We start from the raw sequence: 16,452 nt of genomic DNA on the forward strand, positions 1-16,452 counted from the left end.
GGTTGACAGAGTCCTCCCTTGGAGTCCAGCTTGGAAAATCCTCACTGGGGAGGGGCAGGCCCACTTCTCTTTTTGGAAGATGGTTCCTAACTAAAGAGGGACCAGATTGGGACCCTGGCCCTGCAGTGTGTTCCAATTTATGTGACGTAGAAACCGGGATTTGGAAAATACCATCCTGGCTTTTCTCTGGACTTCACAATCTAGAGGGCGAGGACTGTGGCCCAGTCACCTTCCCACACAGTGCACAGTAGAAACTCCAGACATGCTTTGTGGAGTGGAACCATTTCCAGTGGCTTCTGACTCTAGTTCCTGATCTGGTTTAAACTAATTGGGCAGCCATGGCAGCAGAGGCCAAGAACAGTATTCAATACTTTCTGAACTTGTGATTCTCCCCCAACCTGATTTGCATGAAGTGGCTTTGGAACACTTGTATCTGTGTAAAACTAAGAGACCTCAGTACACCCAATCCCATCTCCCAACACATGCGAGGTTTCCATGTGAAAATACTTTTGTATAGGTTACAATAAATTGCAGCTACAAATTTGGAGGTGTTTCAGCTTGTATTATTTCACGAGGAATTTCTTAGGGGCACTTGGCCTACACCCTGTTTTTGTTCTAGAATTATCTGCCGTAAGGTCAGATAAATTTTCAGTAAACAGATTCTGGCACAAATCAATGTGTCCTTTCCCAGACAGAAGAGATGGCTCTCTGGCCATGTTCTAACAAACACCAGACTGTCCTTATTTAAGAGGCAGGATTGTCTGTAGTCTAGGTTGTCTTCAAATTTAACCCATTAAACCAGTTAACCTTATTTCATATGTGACAAGGGCTTTGCCGTGGACAAGATGAGGCACAAACTTTTCATATCATTTCCACATTTTTAGCAACAGATTTTTTTCTCCAACAGTTTTCATCATCATAAAAGGTGACTAAACCAGCAAATGAGAAGACAAATCACATTGAAGAACATGAGCTATTGAAACTTACTTTTTATTATTTTTTCCAGTTACCCAGCATGCCACAATCTGATTGCTGACCTGGATGGAACAGAGTGAAATAAATGATTTACAAAGAGATATTTACATTCATCTGATTTAGACTTAATATGCCACAACGCACCACGACCTTCCCAGGGTGACACCGCCTCAGCCTGCAGTGGGGCTGGTCCTCGTCAGCGCGGGTGCTGTCCCCGCACACCGTCGGGCTGGAGCTGGAGTCTGACTCTAGATGAGCAGAGCTCCTGGTGTATGTTTTCAGAAATGGCTTGAAGTTATGTGTTTAAATCTGCTCATTCGTATGCTAGGTTATACATATGATTTTCAATAAATGAACTTTTTAAAGACTTGAGTTGTAATGTTTCCTTTTTATCTTGTAGTGATGAACAAAACACACCAAAAAGGCACATATTTTAACTAGGCCAAAGTATATTAAGGACCAAACTTTTTTCCTGCTATTCATTTTTCTTTCTTTTCATGATCTATATATCATCAATCACCCTTCACCTTTAATCAATGTCCCATCAGACTCCATTTTATTTATCGTCCTAATTGTGCACAATCAATCAATCAATCAGGAGACACCAGGAAGCACTATGTATTACTCTTTCCATTCTGTTAAACAACGAAAACTGACAAAAAAGCATCTTTGGCTCGGTGGTGTCAGATTTTTTTCTTCAATATGCAGTATTTGAGAGGAGCCTAAAAACGTACTTAGTGAAATTAGAAAATTTACTTAGAGTATATCAAATATCTGTACACAGATAATTATTTGTCTAAAATAGTATTTCTACTATACACAATTAAGCCCTCAAATGCTTTAAAGTAATAAAAACGGACACTGGACATACCGTGTTGTATCTTGTATCTGAGTATGACAAACAAACACTAAAGGCAAGGCTGCAGTTAGTTAGGACAGGTCCCTGACCTTCGGCTGCCCTGCCTGGCCAGTGAGCCATCATCCTCATCACCATCTCAACACAGAGCTGATGTCACCATATGCTCAGCCTTGCCTCTCAGAAGTGATGTGGATTAGGCTTTGGAGGCGGTGGCATGATCTACACACAGAGACCATTCGAATCTCTCGAGCATGTAAAAGGTTCAAGCCTGAAACAGTAGAACTTCTATTCAGATTCAGAAGTTTTTTATTTCATCAAATGTGCTAGACATAAAGGCTGTCACATAAGATATTTTAATTGTCCTTAATTCTGTTTTAGATATACTGTGAATAAATTATACAATATTCTAAAAATAGCACCTTTAAAGAATTATAGAGGTCACTTTATTTTAGCCTCCTGGATCTGTCAACCCCAGTGGTTTTGAGAGAAGAGCACATGTGAGAATGCCCTCAAATTTGGCCGTGTGACATACACATACATGCTTGACTCACTCTGGTCCCAAAAGCCATTCCTCTGTCTGGCTTCGTCACAGGAGCAAAGCCAAGTTTCTACAATAGTAGCTTTATGAGGTAAAATCAGAAAAAGGCCCCATCCAGAATGATTCAACGTGAAGTCAGACTGCAGTCCAGCCGTCCTACCCATCTACATCACCCACGTCTAAGTTTGTTAATTTGCCATGACATGTTAGAAATACACTCTAAGAAAGGAAGTATGCAGAGCAGTACATTATCAGGAAGACGTTAATGAAAAGCTACATTCCTTCAGATTCTGGGTCCGAACCATGTGTTGTATAGATGATTAGGGTCTGAATGTCCCCGAGGTCTGAGACCTCCTTCATCCCTGGCTTCACAGTCCATCCATCCTAAATCCAGTGCTGAGAGGTCAGCGTCTCCCCTCAGAAGCAGCCCTTCATCAAAGTTTGCACAACCGCACTACTGCCATTTCGCTGAAGTAAAAATGATCCCCTATGTGTGTTTGAGCTACAAGGAATTTATGTATTTTCCTGTCACGTTTTATACAAGGTAGGTTAATACCAGCTGGGGCTATTAAAAATCTGTTTTCAGTAAAGAAGATTTAATTTGGGGGGATTACAGAACCACATCCAACAACAATAAACAGAGAAGTAGCAGATTGACATAGTGCTTTATTTAAGCTGTCTGTACGAAGGAAAATCACGTTCATCCCTATCATATATGTGTAAAAATACTAAGGATGTACAGTGTACAAAGACAGTCTCTCCTGGTTATTTCACACCCTTGTGGGTCATACACTTGAGGAAATAGACAGTTTAGTATGACCAACAGTAATAGTAATACAGTTTCTTGGGTTTATAGTTGCATCTGCTTAAAATCCTTAACCAGATGACTAGATCTTGCACAGATCTAATGAAAGAACTAGCAAGAAATGTCACAAACTATAAACTAAACAAACTATAAAGCTACAGGGAGGTAATTCAATTACCAATTTAGAGGTTTTCTTTTTATTTAAATAAATACTTTACATTTCATGCTTGCCTGTAATGCACTACCAGGAGCAAGAAAAGGAAATTCTACTGTAGACAGTACAAACAGTAGCAGCAAAGTGTGTACGTTGAGGTGTAATATAGAGACCCTGCAGTTAGTAAGGAAGGCCCTTACTTTTGTACTCTAGGAGAAGCAAGTGGCCCCTGCAAGAACAGTCAGCTTTAAGAAGCTGGAAATCAGGGATGGGAAATGGAAAACAATACTTGAATAATGCTATGTAATTAGTGTAGAAAGCAAAGCTGAGCGCGACCCTGCCAACCATCCAAGCAGAAATGGCCAATTTCCTCCAAGATGGCTGCATTATGACAAGAAGTCAAGCTTCATGACAGTTAGTATGGGCTGGAGTCTGCAAAGTCTGAACTGTATTCTCATAGAATGATTCCAGGTTTCAGGGTGTTCCACCTGCCAGAACCCAAAACTACAACTATGGGCAACACAAGGAAGTTTTAGAAATCTCCCTCTACACACATTTCTGGTTATTCCTCCATGGCAGCTGACAAATCTGGAAGTGAAAACAGGGGATTCTCAAAATCAAAGCCAAGAAGACACCTTGTGTGACACCACTGGAGTCTCAGAGGGTGGAAGAGAAGTGACTGAGCCCCAGGCATGGCTGGAGACTGAGAGCCAGTGTGAGGAGTGGCCCGCCTGGGGCAATGTCAGTGCCAGTCATTAATCTTTAAGAAGTGTTCTTGGCCAAGGTCATGGGAATCACTTTAAGATTTGGGGGGAAAAACCAAAACAACAAAAAGCTGTGTGCTTAGTGTACGGTGTCATGCTTTCCCTCTAGAGGAGTAAGTGCTCTGAACATCAGCCAGTCTCAGCTTTCTGCTCTTCCTCTCACCTGTTTCTTTCTTATATAATGGATGCAAGATGACTTAAAGAACATACCTTCTTGTCTACTTTTTTGTCAAAATAAAACATTCAACATAATTCCAAGTGAAAAAAAAGATTAGCTATGTGTGTAATTAAGAATGAACTACCATTGACTGTAACTTCCTACTCAATACTAAGGATGAACTTCACTCAGGTAGAAATATGAAAAATAAGGATAACGTTGATGTCTGAATATGTCTTAGCTGCCTTAGTAAAATGCCCTTTAACCCCCCTCAGTCCCAGTGGCCCACCCACTGCCAGCAGTGGTTTCATAGCTATAAATCCACACTTCCAGCGTCACGAGGCTAAGACATCTGCATATGAATATGATTCATCCTACTTAGAAAGTCACTTGCTCTTTCATACAATGCAATCATAATACTACGTCATACTGTAGTCTTCCATTTGGGAGCTGTCAGAGTTTAACTAAAATACATTTCCATGATCACTCCACGGAGTGGGATGGCCTTCTGCTTGCCGCAAGAACAGCCCCCAGCTCCTAGGACTTCACAGGCTGCTTTGGAAATTGTCAGCTCCTAGCACCAAAGGGTTTAATCTGAAGATCATCATTAATGAAGGAGAAAGATGAGGTTTGCATACATGCCCCCTTTCAGTGAGAAATGTTGGAATTTGGGGACATGAGTATATACAGAAAAAGAAAAGCTGGAGGTGTTCTCTTTTTTTGTTTTTTCCCTGATGGCTTAATTCAGTGATAAATGTACCATGATCCCAAGGAACACACCAGGTTCTTAGCCTTCACTGCCCACTTCCTAAATACTCAAGATGTGTTCATTTTGCCAAGTAAAGATCATTTCTTATCTTCACTCAGGTATCAATTTTCTTCATTACTTTTTGTTGCCAGGTCATCATAACGTTTCAATTCTTAAATGAGCAAACGTCAACAGCTATTTGTTTCTTAACCCCTTGGCATGGATACTTGGGGATTTTCTCATTTTCAGTACCAAGGGGTTAAATGGCAGCATCTCTTCTCCCAAAGCCAAATTCTAACCAATATATTCCATTTCAGAGCCTTATCATTTTTTTTAACAGAGGAGAAAAAGTGCATGATTCTCATCAGTGTGTACAATCCTTGCAAATGGGTCAAAAGTAACTGCAGTAAGTCTATTTTATATAAGTTGGAGCTGCGTTTGCTAACATGACATACAATTCTCATCACTAAAAAATAAATACTACTGCAATATAAACAAAATCATAAAAGGACATTCAAAGTTTTAACATCTGAGAAAAAGCTAATTCACGTAGAACTGAAAGTAAAAAATTAAATAAGGCAAACACCTGTTTACCTTGGTGTAGAAATTTTGGTGAAAAGCAGTATCATTATACCTGTCTACATTCTTCAGCCATCAGAGGTGATAAATGTCAAGAAGGAAAAAAGGTTTCCAAGCACAGGGGAAAGATGCTCTCTGGTGCAAATTGTTTCGTAAGACCCTTTAAGTGACCTTGACTGTGCATATGCCTTCATTTCTTGGTAGAACAGTGTTCACTTGCTCATGATTGCCCGTGAAGTCTCGACATCCACATGTGATATGGGCTTCTTCTACAGTATCCACCAGGAATTAATATATATATATTATATATATATATATATATATATCCCAACAGTTGTTCAGTCCTTCTACCAAATGCTTCCTAATCAATTCCAGCCACAGCTTAGTGATATATGCCTACTTCACGCATGGATCTGATGTGCTTTACATATGCACGCCACCACCCTTCCACAATTGCTTGTTCTGAATTTATAAACTAAATCTTCTTAGTCTAGTTAGTTTTTCTCTTCTAGAAAGTTAAAAAATGTACCTAGAATCAGTGTATCTCATTTAGCCTTCACTGAGGGAAAAACTAAAAGATCAAAAGATGACAATTGGTGCACAAATGAACAATGGTGGGCTCATGACTTCCAAAGGTTGGAAAATTACTTCTTAAAGTTGCTATAATAGTAAGACAGTAGCAGCAACAGCATGAGACCTTAGACTGAGATACAATTTCATGCAAAAACAAAAACTGGAGTGTATTTGCGTGTATGTGTGTTTTCATGAGGGTGAAAGGTGGCGAGGGGTGAAGACCCTTTGCTGGTCTGGGATGTCGGAAGGTGCCCCTGCTATGTGTAAGAGCTAGGACTTGTGATGTCCAGGAATCATTTTCAGTAATAAATTGAAGATGACAGTGAAGTAGCAGAATGAAAGAGACTTATTCTCGTCCACTTGCAGAGTAGGAAAATTGAGGGAAATGCGGCCGCCTCTCATTGTCCATGCAGTCCATACCATCCTCATCATCTGTGGGCAGGAAACATCTATTTTAATTTTACATTCATTTTTTGGAACATTATCTCTAGTCTATGTTTTTTAAACTCTGAACATAGGAAAGATGAACAGAGGCAATAGCTCCCATAAACTTGTTTATCAATAAGCTATACAGTAATTATACTTCAAAAATCATCTGATTTTCATAAATACATAGTCTATGAAGAAATAATACTATAGAATCATCTCTAAGACATCAAAATTTCAAGACTCAACTCAATGAAAGAGTGAAAAAATATGGTATTGAAGAAAACAGAAGTTTTTAAGAAGGAGCAGTCTTCAGTAACGTTTCATTTCATGTAACCACATATATCAAAATTGCAAGTCAGTGAAATCCACAGCATCCAAGGTCTGTATAGAATCCATCATCGAATGTCTTCAAGTGATGCTTTAAGTGCAACTGCAAAATAAAGCTTCCTATGAAATTTCATTCAACATCTAGCATCTGGCTTAACTCACCTTTCCCAATTTCCCTATGATAAAAATCTAGCATGAACGGACTAAGTGAAAGAAAAAGAAGGAAGGATGTCAACATCTGAGTCCTAGCTCATCAGGAAACAATGGAAGAGACTTGAAAGGCATCAAAACAGGCCGCTTACAATCACAGTGTTCCTCCTGTCAGCCTTCCTGGTTTCCTGTATTTCAAAGATCACAGATGATCAGCACCCTCTTCTCATAAATGTCCTGTGATGACAGTCCTGTGCTGTTGGAAGCTCTTCCTGATATGTGACCACATGGTCAGCCACTCAGTCAACATGCGCTCCCACGCATCTGCTCTGGGCTGAGCACCCGTCAGGCCCATGGACCGCAGAACTCTGAACAAAGTTCCCAAGGGCCCCCTGGCCTCACAGTCTCCTGGGGGAGGTGCTCCATTTTAAAAGCCCCGTGCTCGCCTCTAAGCTTGTTTAATCATATGCTGTCCTGCAATGGAAATCAGTGAATCTTTCCAATACTCAACCCTTTTCTCTTCAAGCAAAATAATTCAATGTCCTCAAACCCATAACAGTTAAGTACATTACCAATTTTTTTTTAATATTCTAACCTCTCCAGGGAGCATCCGCTGGACGTGGGTGTAAACAAAGAAAGCATACAAGTCAGATCCCACTGCACTGAGGCTCTGACTCTGTCACCCCCAAGAGGAGGGTGCTCTGCCTTTGTCTGAAGGATAAACACTTCCATTCTTGTATCACTGTTTTTCTTTTCTGTATCCCATTCTTAATGCAGAAGATTCTAAGAAATGGGATCAAGCTGGCATTAGCCAAAATTTCTGACCCCTAATGTACCAAAAGATATCCTTGTATCAGGTGAGAACTGATCCATCAAGAAGCATTTGTGGCTCCCTGCTGTGTGTAAGACACTGAACTCGGAGGCCCTCTCTCCTGCAAACAGACCACTGTAACTGCAGTCAGCATTTCTAGAAGGTATTGAGGTTTGGGGAAATCTCTACCTCCTTATAAAGTTAATATTTGTACCAAGCAAGTCACACGCATCTTTTAGATCAAATACCTTCAGCAGTATTTTTAGCTACAGTAAAAACGGAAGGAGCTGGGAATGATGGTGTGTCCGCGGTTGAGCCCCAGAGTATAAAATCTCTCTAGGAATACAGGCAGCTAAAACCTTAATGTTCAGATTCTGACATGTGCCAATCACATTTCAAATAAACAATTTTCCTCACCAACAGCTTTATTTTGCTCATTGTTTCTGCACAGCAAACATGCAGCTGGCTCTGGATAGCAGTGGGGAGCCTGATGCTTGTCCTGCTCAGCTAGGAAGGGCAGGAGATGCCTGGGCTCCTGGGGCCATGGCCAGGACTCACTCCAGCTCGGCAAGGTTCAGCACCCAGGTTAGCCAGATGCTCAACAGGGGCAGGTGCTGGACACCCTTTTGGAAGAGGAGGGACTTTTGCTGGTGTCAGCTAAGAATTGAGGGAGAGCCTTCACTCTGTCACTTCAGTAACAGATTCATCACAATTCTGAATCTAGGAAATTTCACAGATATCCTTGAGGGCCCCAATCCTTGATATTCTTTAAAGCCAATGATCTCCCTCCATCATTCCTGCCCCCTTCTGTTGTCAGGCTTGGTAACAATGAGGCGTGAACATCTAATCATGGCCCTAAAAGAGCTGAGAGCCTGGGCAGGGGCTGCGGTGGGAGGGGAACTGGCGGAAGTGGCAGCTGACTCTGAGTCAGAGCCTGTCAATGTACACAAGTTAGTTCCTGCCGTGAGAGGCTGTGCATAGGGAATAGTGATGATGATGAACATGAACTATGTTTTCCAAAAACACTTATCTCGAAAAAGAAGACAATGATCAATTCTACACGCGACATCCCTTGAATCCCTGCATCCAAGGAATATCAGTTGCTTGATTTTCTTAGAACATTTAATGAATGTCATTATATGGCAGTAAAAGCGACCAGATCTCAAAGAAACCCTCTTTTTCTGTAAGAGGAAGGCAGAGGACCATCAGTGGCGATAACGAAAGATGACACATTCCCAAATCCGTTCCATTATTAACGCCAGTGAGGACAATCTGGCATGTCACTGCAGCTGTTTGTAGAAAATGGAACATTTTGCCTTTCTAACTGCTGATTTGTTCTAAACAATAACTGTATTCTGTTTTATACAAGCAAGGTGGCAAGTGGGAAGACAATTGCTAACGAATGGTGCTACCCTGGACTTTTATCAACAAAACCTCTGTGTGTTAGCAGTTAGAGAGCTGCAACCGTTTCTTACCAGTTAAACTATTCAAAGCTGCAAGAAAAAGGTTATGTTCAATGTAATCACCGTTCAAGGTTTCACTGATTCTCATTTTATCTGCCCCTTAAGGGAATCTAGGATGTATCCAGGAACTGTCAAACTAAAAATACTGCCCCTTTGCCCTAGAAGAACCCAGAAGCTGCAGTTAACCACCATTGAGGCTGCTCCCCTAAGACAGGAAGCCCAGGGCCCCATGGCCCCCCGTGCTGAGCGCTGCGCTGTGCTGAGCCACACAGACAGCAGGAGAGGCTGCTGAACAGAGGTGCCTGCAGATGCGTCGATGCTAGTCTTTGCCTGCACACACTCTGCTGAGCTCTTTCATCTGACTTTCCTTGCTACAGAGGTCCTGAATAGGGAAAAACACACCAAGTCCACAGCGCCCTCCCCACCCCTCAATTGTGGTGTGCCCTGTCAGAAACAGATGACACTGCTGGGCTCTCATTTCCGTACTGTCCAGGGCCCAGGAGCAGGGCAGGACTACATCCCATTTCTGACACCCACAAAAGCCAGCCTTTTTTTTTTTTTTTTTAAAGACAGTCTTGCTCTGTCGCCCAGACTGGAGGGCAGTGTTGTGATCTCAGCTCACTGCAGCTTCTGCCTCCTGGGTTCAAGTGATTCTCCTGCCTCAGCCTCCCGAGTAGCTGGAATCACAGGCATGTACCACCACATCTGGCTAATTTTTGTATTTTTTTTGTAGAGAGGGGGTTTCACCATGTTGGCCAGGCTAGTCTCAGACTCCTCCTGACCTCAAGTGATCCGCCCGCCTTGGCCTCCCAAAGTGCTGGGATTACAGGTGTGCACCACTGCACCTAGACAAAAGCCAGACTTTTGTGGTCCTACATTTGCAGGTGGATTTTGATAACCATCTTGAAAGTTACTATGATGTACAGGCTTCCTAGGTATCTCTGTCTCAATCTAGAAGTGAACCTATTATCATTTAAAGACACCAAGGTTGTAGGGCTTTTACAGCATGATCCATGTCTGAAACAACACGTTATTTAAGAACAGAGTTGCTGTCAGTGGTAAAATATGACATGCCAGGAAAAACATTCTTGATGGCTTTTATATTGCTGATTAATGAAGCCAAGGAACTAGGTTCAAATTATGTTCTAGAAACTGTGCTGGGGGACTTCTAACACCTTCTAACATTTCAGTCTCATTTTAGAAGTCCTAGAAACTGAGAAATAAAATGCACACTAATGACAAATTCTCATCAGGACAAGTGCCCCGTGGGTGTCGAGTAAGGAATAAGGCAGGTAAGATGAATTTCGAAGAGATTCTGGTCCTTGAAAGCTAGGGCTTTGAAATTCAAGTCAATCATAAGCAAATGACTGCCTAGCTAAGAGGCATATTCAACAGTTTCTAATTGACCTTATTTGTAACCAAATCCATTTTGATTTGCTCTGGTCTTTCTGGTCTCACATTTCTGAGCATCGCATTCGTCAGCCCTGTCTGCCGGCCCTCCATTACACCACTCCTGCAGCCAGGTGCTTGCTGCGTTGGGCTTGCCATCCCCCTAAATGGACTGGCCCACAGCATACAGTAACACTATGGACTAGCCAATCGGTGCTTGAGCAGAATTGAAAATAGGGTGATTCAAATTGGCAGAACTCTCAGTGCCTCTCCTAAAGAGACGGCTTCTCAGGCACACGGGAGGACAAAAACAGGCCACCGAGAAACTATCAGCCCTGCTCCCCGCTTTTCCAGAGGACAAAGTGACCAGCCATTGCCCAGAGCTGTAAGGGGCAGAGGCAGGACACAAGGCAGGTTCCCCAGGTCTGAGTCCTGGGCTTTTTCAACCTCACTCCGTGTCCCAAATTGGGATTTCACTTTTAGCTTTCTGAAGTAAAATATCTACTCGTGGCTTGACATTTTAGAGCCTTCTTATTTCTATGACTTCCAAAATAACACATTTACTTGCTCTAAAGGTGCGCAAATGCCAAATTCTCTATTTAAGAATGGAAACTTTCTCAAAGAGGCTGAGACTGAGGACAGAGGCCTGTCAGGACCTTCCTACCCCAATATCTGCTTTGGATATTCAGAGCGGAGGCAAGCCTGGGTGTCCTCCCAACTCTCAAGTTCCTAGGCCCTCACCATATTCTGTGTATTCATGCACCTAACAAGTATTACTGGATACGCACACTGTGCCAGGCACCTAACTAGGAGGTTGGGCTAACAACGAATGAGACAAACTACATCCTTCCTCTCCAACCCACTGCATGTTAGTGGCGGAAACAGACACTAACCAAACAAACAGAAAAATACCAGCAAGTAAAGGTGCCAATGTAGAGAATGAAGAGAGAGAGGGAGTGTGTCAGACTGATGCTCTTCAGACTAGGAGGTCAAAGAAGGTTCTCTGATGGAATGACATGTAAGCTTAGAGCTGAAGGACAAGAAGGAGCCATCCAAATAAGATTGGGGAAGAAGCATTCCAGGCATGGACACATAAATACTGTCCCCAGAGCCCAAGGCATGGTGACGTGTGGCATGTTCAAGGTGTGGCTGGAACCCAGGGACAGTGGGGAAAGATGGAACAGGAAGAGGTCAGAGAGGTGGACAGGGCCCAGATCAGTCAGTGCTGTGCAAACCAGTGTGAGCAAGTTTGGATTTAGAGTGCAATGGGATGGCACCGGAAGGTTTTAAGCAGAGGAATGATGTGGTCTGATTACAGTTAGGATTATATCCAAATGAAAGGGCCTAGCAAAGGCTGTATGGCAGGAACTGCCCATGGGCCGATCCAAAAACTCACTGGTGTTACCCAGCATTTTGGACAATTCTAATGCCACAGTCTGTGCTGGGGACAGAGGACAAGGCCTATGCCCATTATTTCTACTCAGCCCTGAGCTACTTGCCCATGACTCCACAGGTTTTCCAACATTGTCTGTGACTCTTCGTGATTCTAAAATTCTAGCAATGGCACAAGACTGAGTGGAAACTCTGCCTCACCACAGGATAGACCATGAGTAGCTCACTTCAATGTATTGGTATTTCACAACTTAGCCTGGGCATCGGTCAAGTTGGTAAGCCCTGCTTCTGGCTATGGCTGACCCAACTTCAGGACCTGGAGCACCTTAACTTTATGTGAATCTAAAGAAAGAAAAGCACACACACATCATTATATCTTCACTTTCAGGGTGTTCACAGTCCCCTTGTTGCCAGACCATGGTCCCAAGAATGAGACCTTTTGGCCCACATGACCCCTCGTTTGCCTCTTGACAGTAGAATCTGTTGCCCGTGACCATGTTTGGCACAGCATTAGCCTCCAATCTCCCCTCTCCCAGACACTAAGTCCACATCAGCACTATTGATGAATCTGCCTCCGAAAAAGAAATGAGAGGAGAAGACATATAGGAAAGGAATCAAAAAGAAAAGAAAAACTGTGATGTGAACCAAAAGATGTGTGACTTGAAGCATTCTTGCAGCCATCCAAATATTGCCCCGAAACACAATCTTATCCACATTCTTAAGTTAATGATGATACACACAGACCTCTGTCAGCATGAAAATGTTTATCAATTATGTCTGATCACCTTTTCCCTCATTACAGCTCCACTTATTTATGGTATTTCTCTAAGTGTGAGCCACACTAATGTATACGAATTGACTTGAAGTGGTACATGAACACATAGTTTTCATAAATATGTAATTTATATGTATCCAAAAGAACTAGCAAACTAAATTATGTCTTCACAGATAATACTATTTAAGAGAGAGCTAAGTAAAAAGGAGTGACTCTACATGAATTTTAAAACTATTAAGTAAGTAGGAGGCCAGAATTGGCAAAATTCTGCAGGTGATGTGGGAATGAATGAAGTCTAGGAAAGAGGGGAATCTCTTTCACAATCCTTTCAGTTGGTGTCAAAAGAATCTATTAGAGAACAGTAAGGAAGGGCTAGTCTGCAATTTCATCTACAATTTCTCTCTATATAATTTGTCCTACCCAGAAAAGCATTTCTTGCAGTCTTTTGATACTACCTGTCTTTTGATATTTCTACTGGGAACTCAATATTCTTAAATTCAATTCAATATTCAATATTCTTAAATAGAATGGAGTAAGTCACTGTGGAATTTGATCTTGAAAATATCAGATGAGTTTTTTAAAGACTGTTTTCTTCAATTACATTTGGAGAAATTATACTAGAAATTTATCAATTGCCTTCTAAATTTACTTACATTTTTCAGGTGGTGTTATTGTAATAGTCTGAGCTGTAAATTCTTCATCAAAATATCTAGTATCTGTCTCAGATGTTACTTGAGGTTTAAAAGGAGGTACAAGCTGTAAAAAGAAAGAAAAAGAGTTTTATTAGCTGATTTCAATTCAGGAAAATTCCTTTCTGGGAAAAAAGCAGAGAGCACGAGTTAAATGAACAGCACAAAAGTCTACAATGCTGAGTCGCTGTGTAAGGGGACATGATATTTGGCTTCCCAGTCAACAGTCTAAACAAACCGGTGGGTAATTGGTGGTTCTGTATAAAATCTAATGGATCACAAAAAACAACAAAGGAAAACCACAGAATAGGATGGGAGAGTGATATTGAAAAATCTGCCCTGGTTTTTTTCCCCAATAACAAACATACATGCAAAACCATATTGATGGGGAGCAAGCAGTGTACCAGGATGTGGGCTCTTCCTCGGGCAACCTCTTTCTAGTGCTAGCTGAAGAGGGTAGTAATAAAAATACAACTTAATAATACAGCTATCACCAGGTTACAGATGAGAGTGCTGCCTTTGCCCTTCGTAAAGAACTATAACTTTGTACTTTGCTAAGAATTTGCTGATAAGAGATGGGCATCGATGCCTGCCCTGCTCTGGAAAAGGGTTCCTTGGCAGCCCCTGAAGTTACATGCAAAATCTTGCCCACAGCTTTCATCAGATCCTCAAAGGGGACCACAACCCAGAAGAGATTAAGAGTAGCTCCCCTGGGATTGACAGGGCAGGAATCATCTCATTCGTGCTGCACCTGCGGCAGGCATGGGGGTGGGGGAGGCGGGGGTGGAAGGAAAGTCTCAGGCTACTGGAGGTTTCAGGAGCCAGAGCCCTATGAACCTCCACTGGTTGGGAGGGAGAAGGAGCTAACACGAGGCTCCTGCTTCTCAGGGCTCTAGCCTTGAGGGATAGGTGGAACCCACAGGTTCCTTCTAGCACAGGATGCCCAGTCCCAGAGCATTAGGGTTAGAGTGCGTGCTCTGCAGAGTATCATTCAGAAGAGGGGATGCTGCTTTAGAATACAGATCTGACGGGGATAGGAACATGGCAAACAGAATGACAGAAATCAGCATGTTTTATAAAAATTTTACAGAAACAAATACACAATTGGCTTGAGATCAGTGCGTTTTCCCACTCTTTCTGTCACCAAATTTATGTTAAATAATAAGGCAAAATCTTTAAATTATTCTCTAGACAGAACTATATTTTTAAGAATCGTGGGATGAGCAGAATTAAAAGCAGGTTTTCAAAATAAAGGACATTTCAGTTTATGGTGCATGCTACAAAGCATTCTTAATCTCTTTTTATAATTCTTTCTGTTTGCCCCCAGCACACAGCTATTCTAAGGTCTTCATGATTAGCAAGCACTCCTTTGGGGATGAACCAACTCTACGTCCCACTGATCAGCTGGTAATGGCGACTAATCCCTGAACTGAAACAAACTCCTCCACCAGTGGCAAGGAGAAGCCTGCCATGGTGCCAGACCATATTTCTTTCTAGCTGCTCTGCTGGATCCCTGGACATGAGCAAGCAGGTCACTCCACTGCTAGAAACCCTCCCTTTGACTCTCAGGCTAAATGCATTCTCTTCACCAGTCTCACATATCACATGCACACGCACAGGGAACCCCAGAGGTGACAAGAGGCTGGAACAATTTTGTTTTTTTTTTTGTTTTTTTTTTTTTTTAGAAAACCAAGGGGGTAATTGCCCCTATCTGGCAGGAAACGGGAAGACTGGAATTCTGGTTGGGTTTTTCTGATTTACTACTCTACAGATGTTCACAAAATAGGTCTTTATCCTTCCAATCAAAAGTTAACCACAAGAAATTCCTGTGGCTGGAATGGGCTTCTCTCGGGCACTAGGAACAGGTTTGCTCACCTCTGCCCCATCCTTTTCACCAGGTTCTTTGTGATGTGTCAAAAATTTAAATTTGCCTTCAAGTTAGGGGAAACTTGTCCTTTTAGATGAGAGAATGATCACCTGTAACTTTAACAAACTGAAACCTATCTTAACACAGTTTTCAAAAGATTACAGGGGAGCTTAAAATAGTCTCTGTTTCAAATGCCACGTGTACTGAGGACTTTCCTGACTGCCTTCTTATATTAAACAGCTATCCTCCCCTTCACTTTCTATCTTCACATTGCTTTTTCTTCAAGACTCTGTGATATCTGATACACAGGCACATATATATACACACATATGATATACGTATATTTGTTACTGTCAATGTCATCACCAATAAAATGTAAGTTCCACGAGGGCAAGGACTTTAAAAAAAAGTTTATTGATGCGTAATTAACATACACTAAACAGCACACATTAAGAATATACAACTGGGGCTGGGTGTGGCAGCGGGCGCCTGTAGTACCAGCTACTTGGGAGGCTGAGGTGGAAGGATCACTTCAGCCCAGAAGGCAGAGGTTGCAGTGAGCCAAGATTATGCTATTGCACTCCAACCCAGCCTGGGAGAAAGAGTAAAACCCTCTCAAAAAAACAAACAAAAAACAGGCAACTGATACGTTTTGACATATGTATATACCCATGAAACTGTCACCAAAATCAAGATGATGAAAACATCTACCATTTCAAATGTCTTCTTGTGCCCATGTGTACTTCCATCCTCCCATCCCCTGCAGGGCATGACTGACATACTTTCTGCCATGACTGATTTGCTTATATTTTTAAGAATTTTATGCAAATGGATCATATAGTATGTACTCTTTGTCTGGCTTGTTCGTTTAGCATGATTACTTTGATATTCATTCATGTCATCACATGTATCAATAGTTCACCCACTTTGCTGGGTAGTATTTCAGTACACAGATGTATCACAATTGACTCACTCACCTGTCAATGAACATAGGGCCTGCTTCCAGTT

At 42.0% G+C, this 16,452-nt stretch overlaps 2 protein-coding genes across 23 annotated transcripts in view; one reads left to right on the forward strand and one right to left on the reverse strand.

Annotated features, from left to right (window-relative positions):
• Nucleotides 1-1,342, forward strand: part of SDCCAG8 (SHH signaling and ciliogenesis regulator SDCCAG8) — a 257,776-nt gene extending 256,434 nt beyond the window's left edge. For all 16 annotated transcript variants that reach the window (XM_055235059.2, XM_063613489.1, XM_063613496.1 and 13 more), the window contains one exon: nucleotides 1,007-1,342. Coding sequence is in view for 8 of the 16 variants with exons in the window: in XM_063613489.1 (XP_063469559.1) it covers nucleotides 1,007-1,036 (30 nt within the window). In the remaining 8 variants the exon portion in view is untranslated. The remainder of the gene's footprint in view (nucleotides 1-1,006) is intronic.
• AKT3 (AKT serine/threonine kinase 3) overlaps nucleotides 970-16,452 on the reverse strand; it is a 370,924-nt gene continuing 355,441 nt past the window's right edge. For all 7 annotated transcript variants that reach the window (XM_063613541.1, XM_055235064.2, XM_055235066.2 and 4 more), the window contains 2 exons: nucleotides 13,542-13,644; nucleotides 970-6,584 (listed from right to left, as the gene is read on the reverse strand). In XM_063613541.1, the coding sequence (XP_063469611.1) occupies nucleotides 6,499-6,584; nucleotides 13,542-13,644 (189 nt within the window). In that variant the 3' untranslated portion in view covers nucleotides 970-6,498. The remainder of the gene's footprint in view (nucleotides 6,585-13,541; nucleotides 13,645-16,452) is intronic.

Source organism: Symphalangus syndactylus, chromosome 19 (assembly GCF_028878055.3).
Source record: "Symphalangus syndactylus isolate Jambi chromosome 19, NHGRI_mSymSyn1-v2.1_pri, whole genome shotgun sequence".
In the NCBI taxonomy this organism is placed as follows: Eukaryota; Metazoa; Chordata; class Mammalia; order Primates; family Hylobatidae; genus Symphalangus; species Symphalangus syndactylus.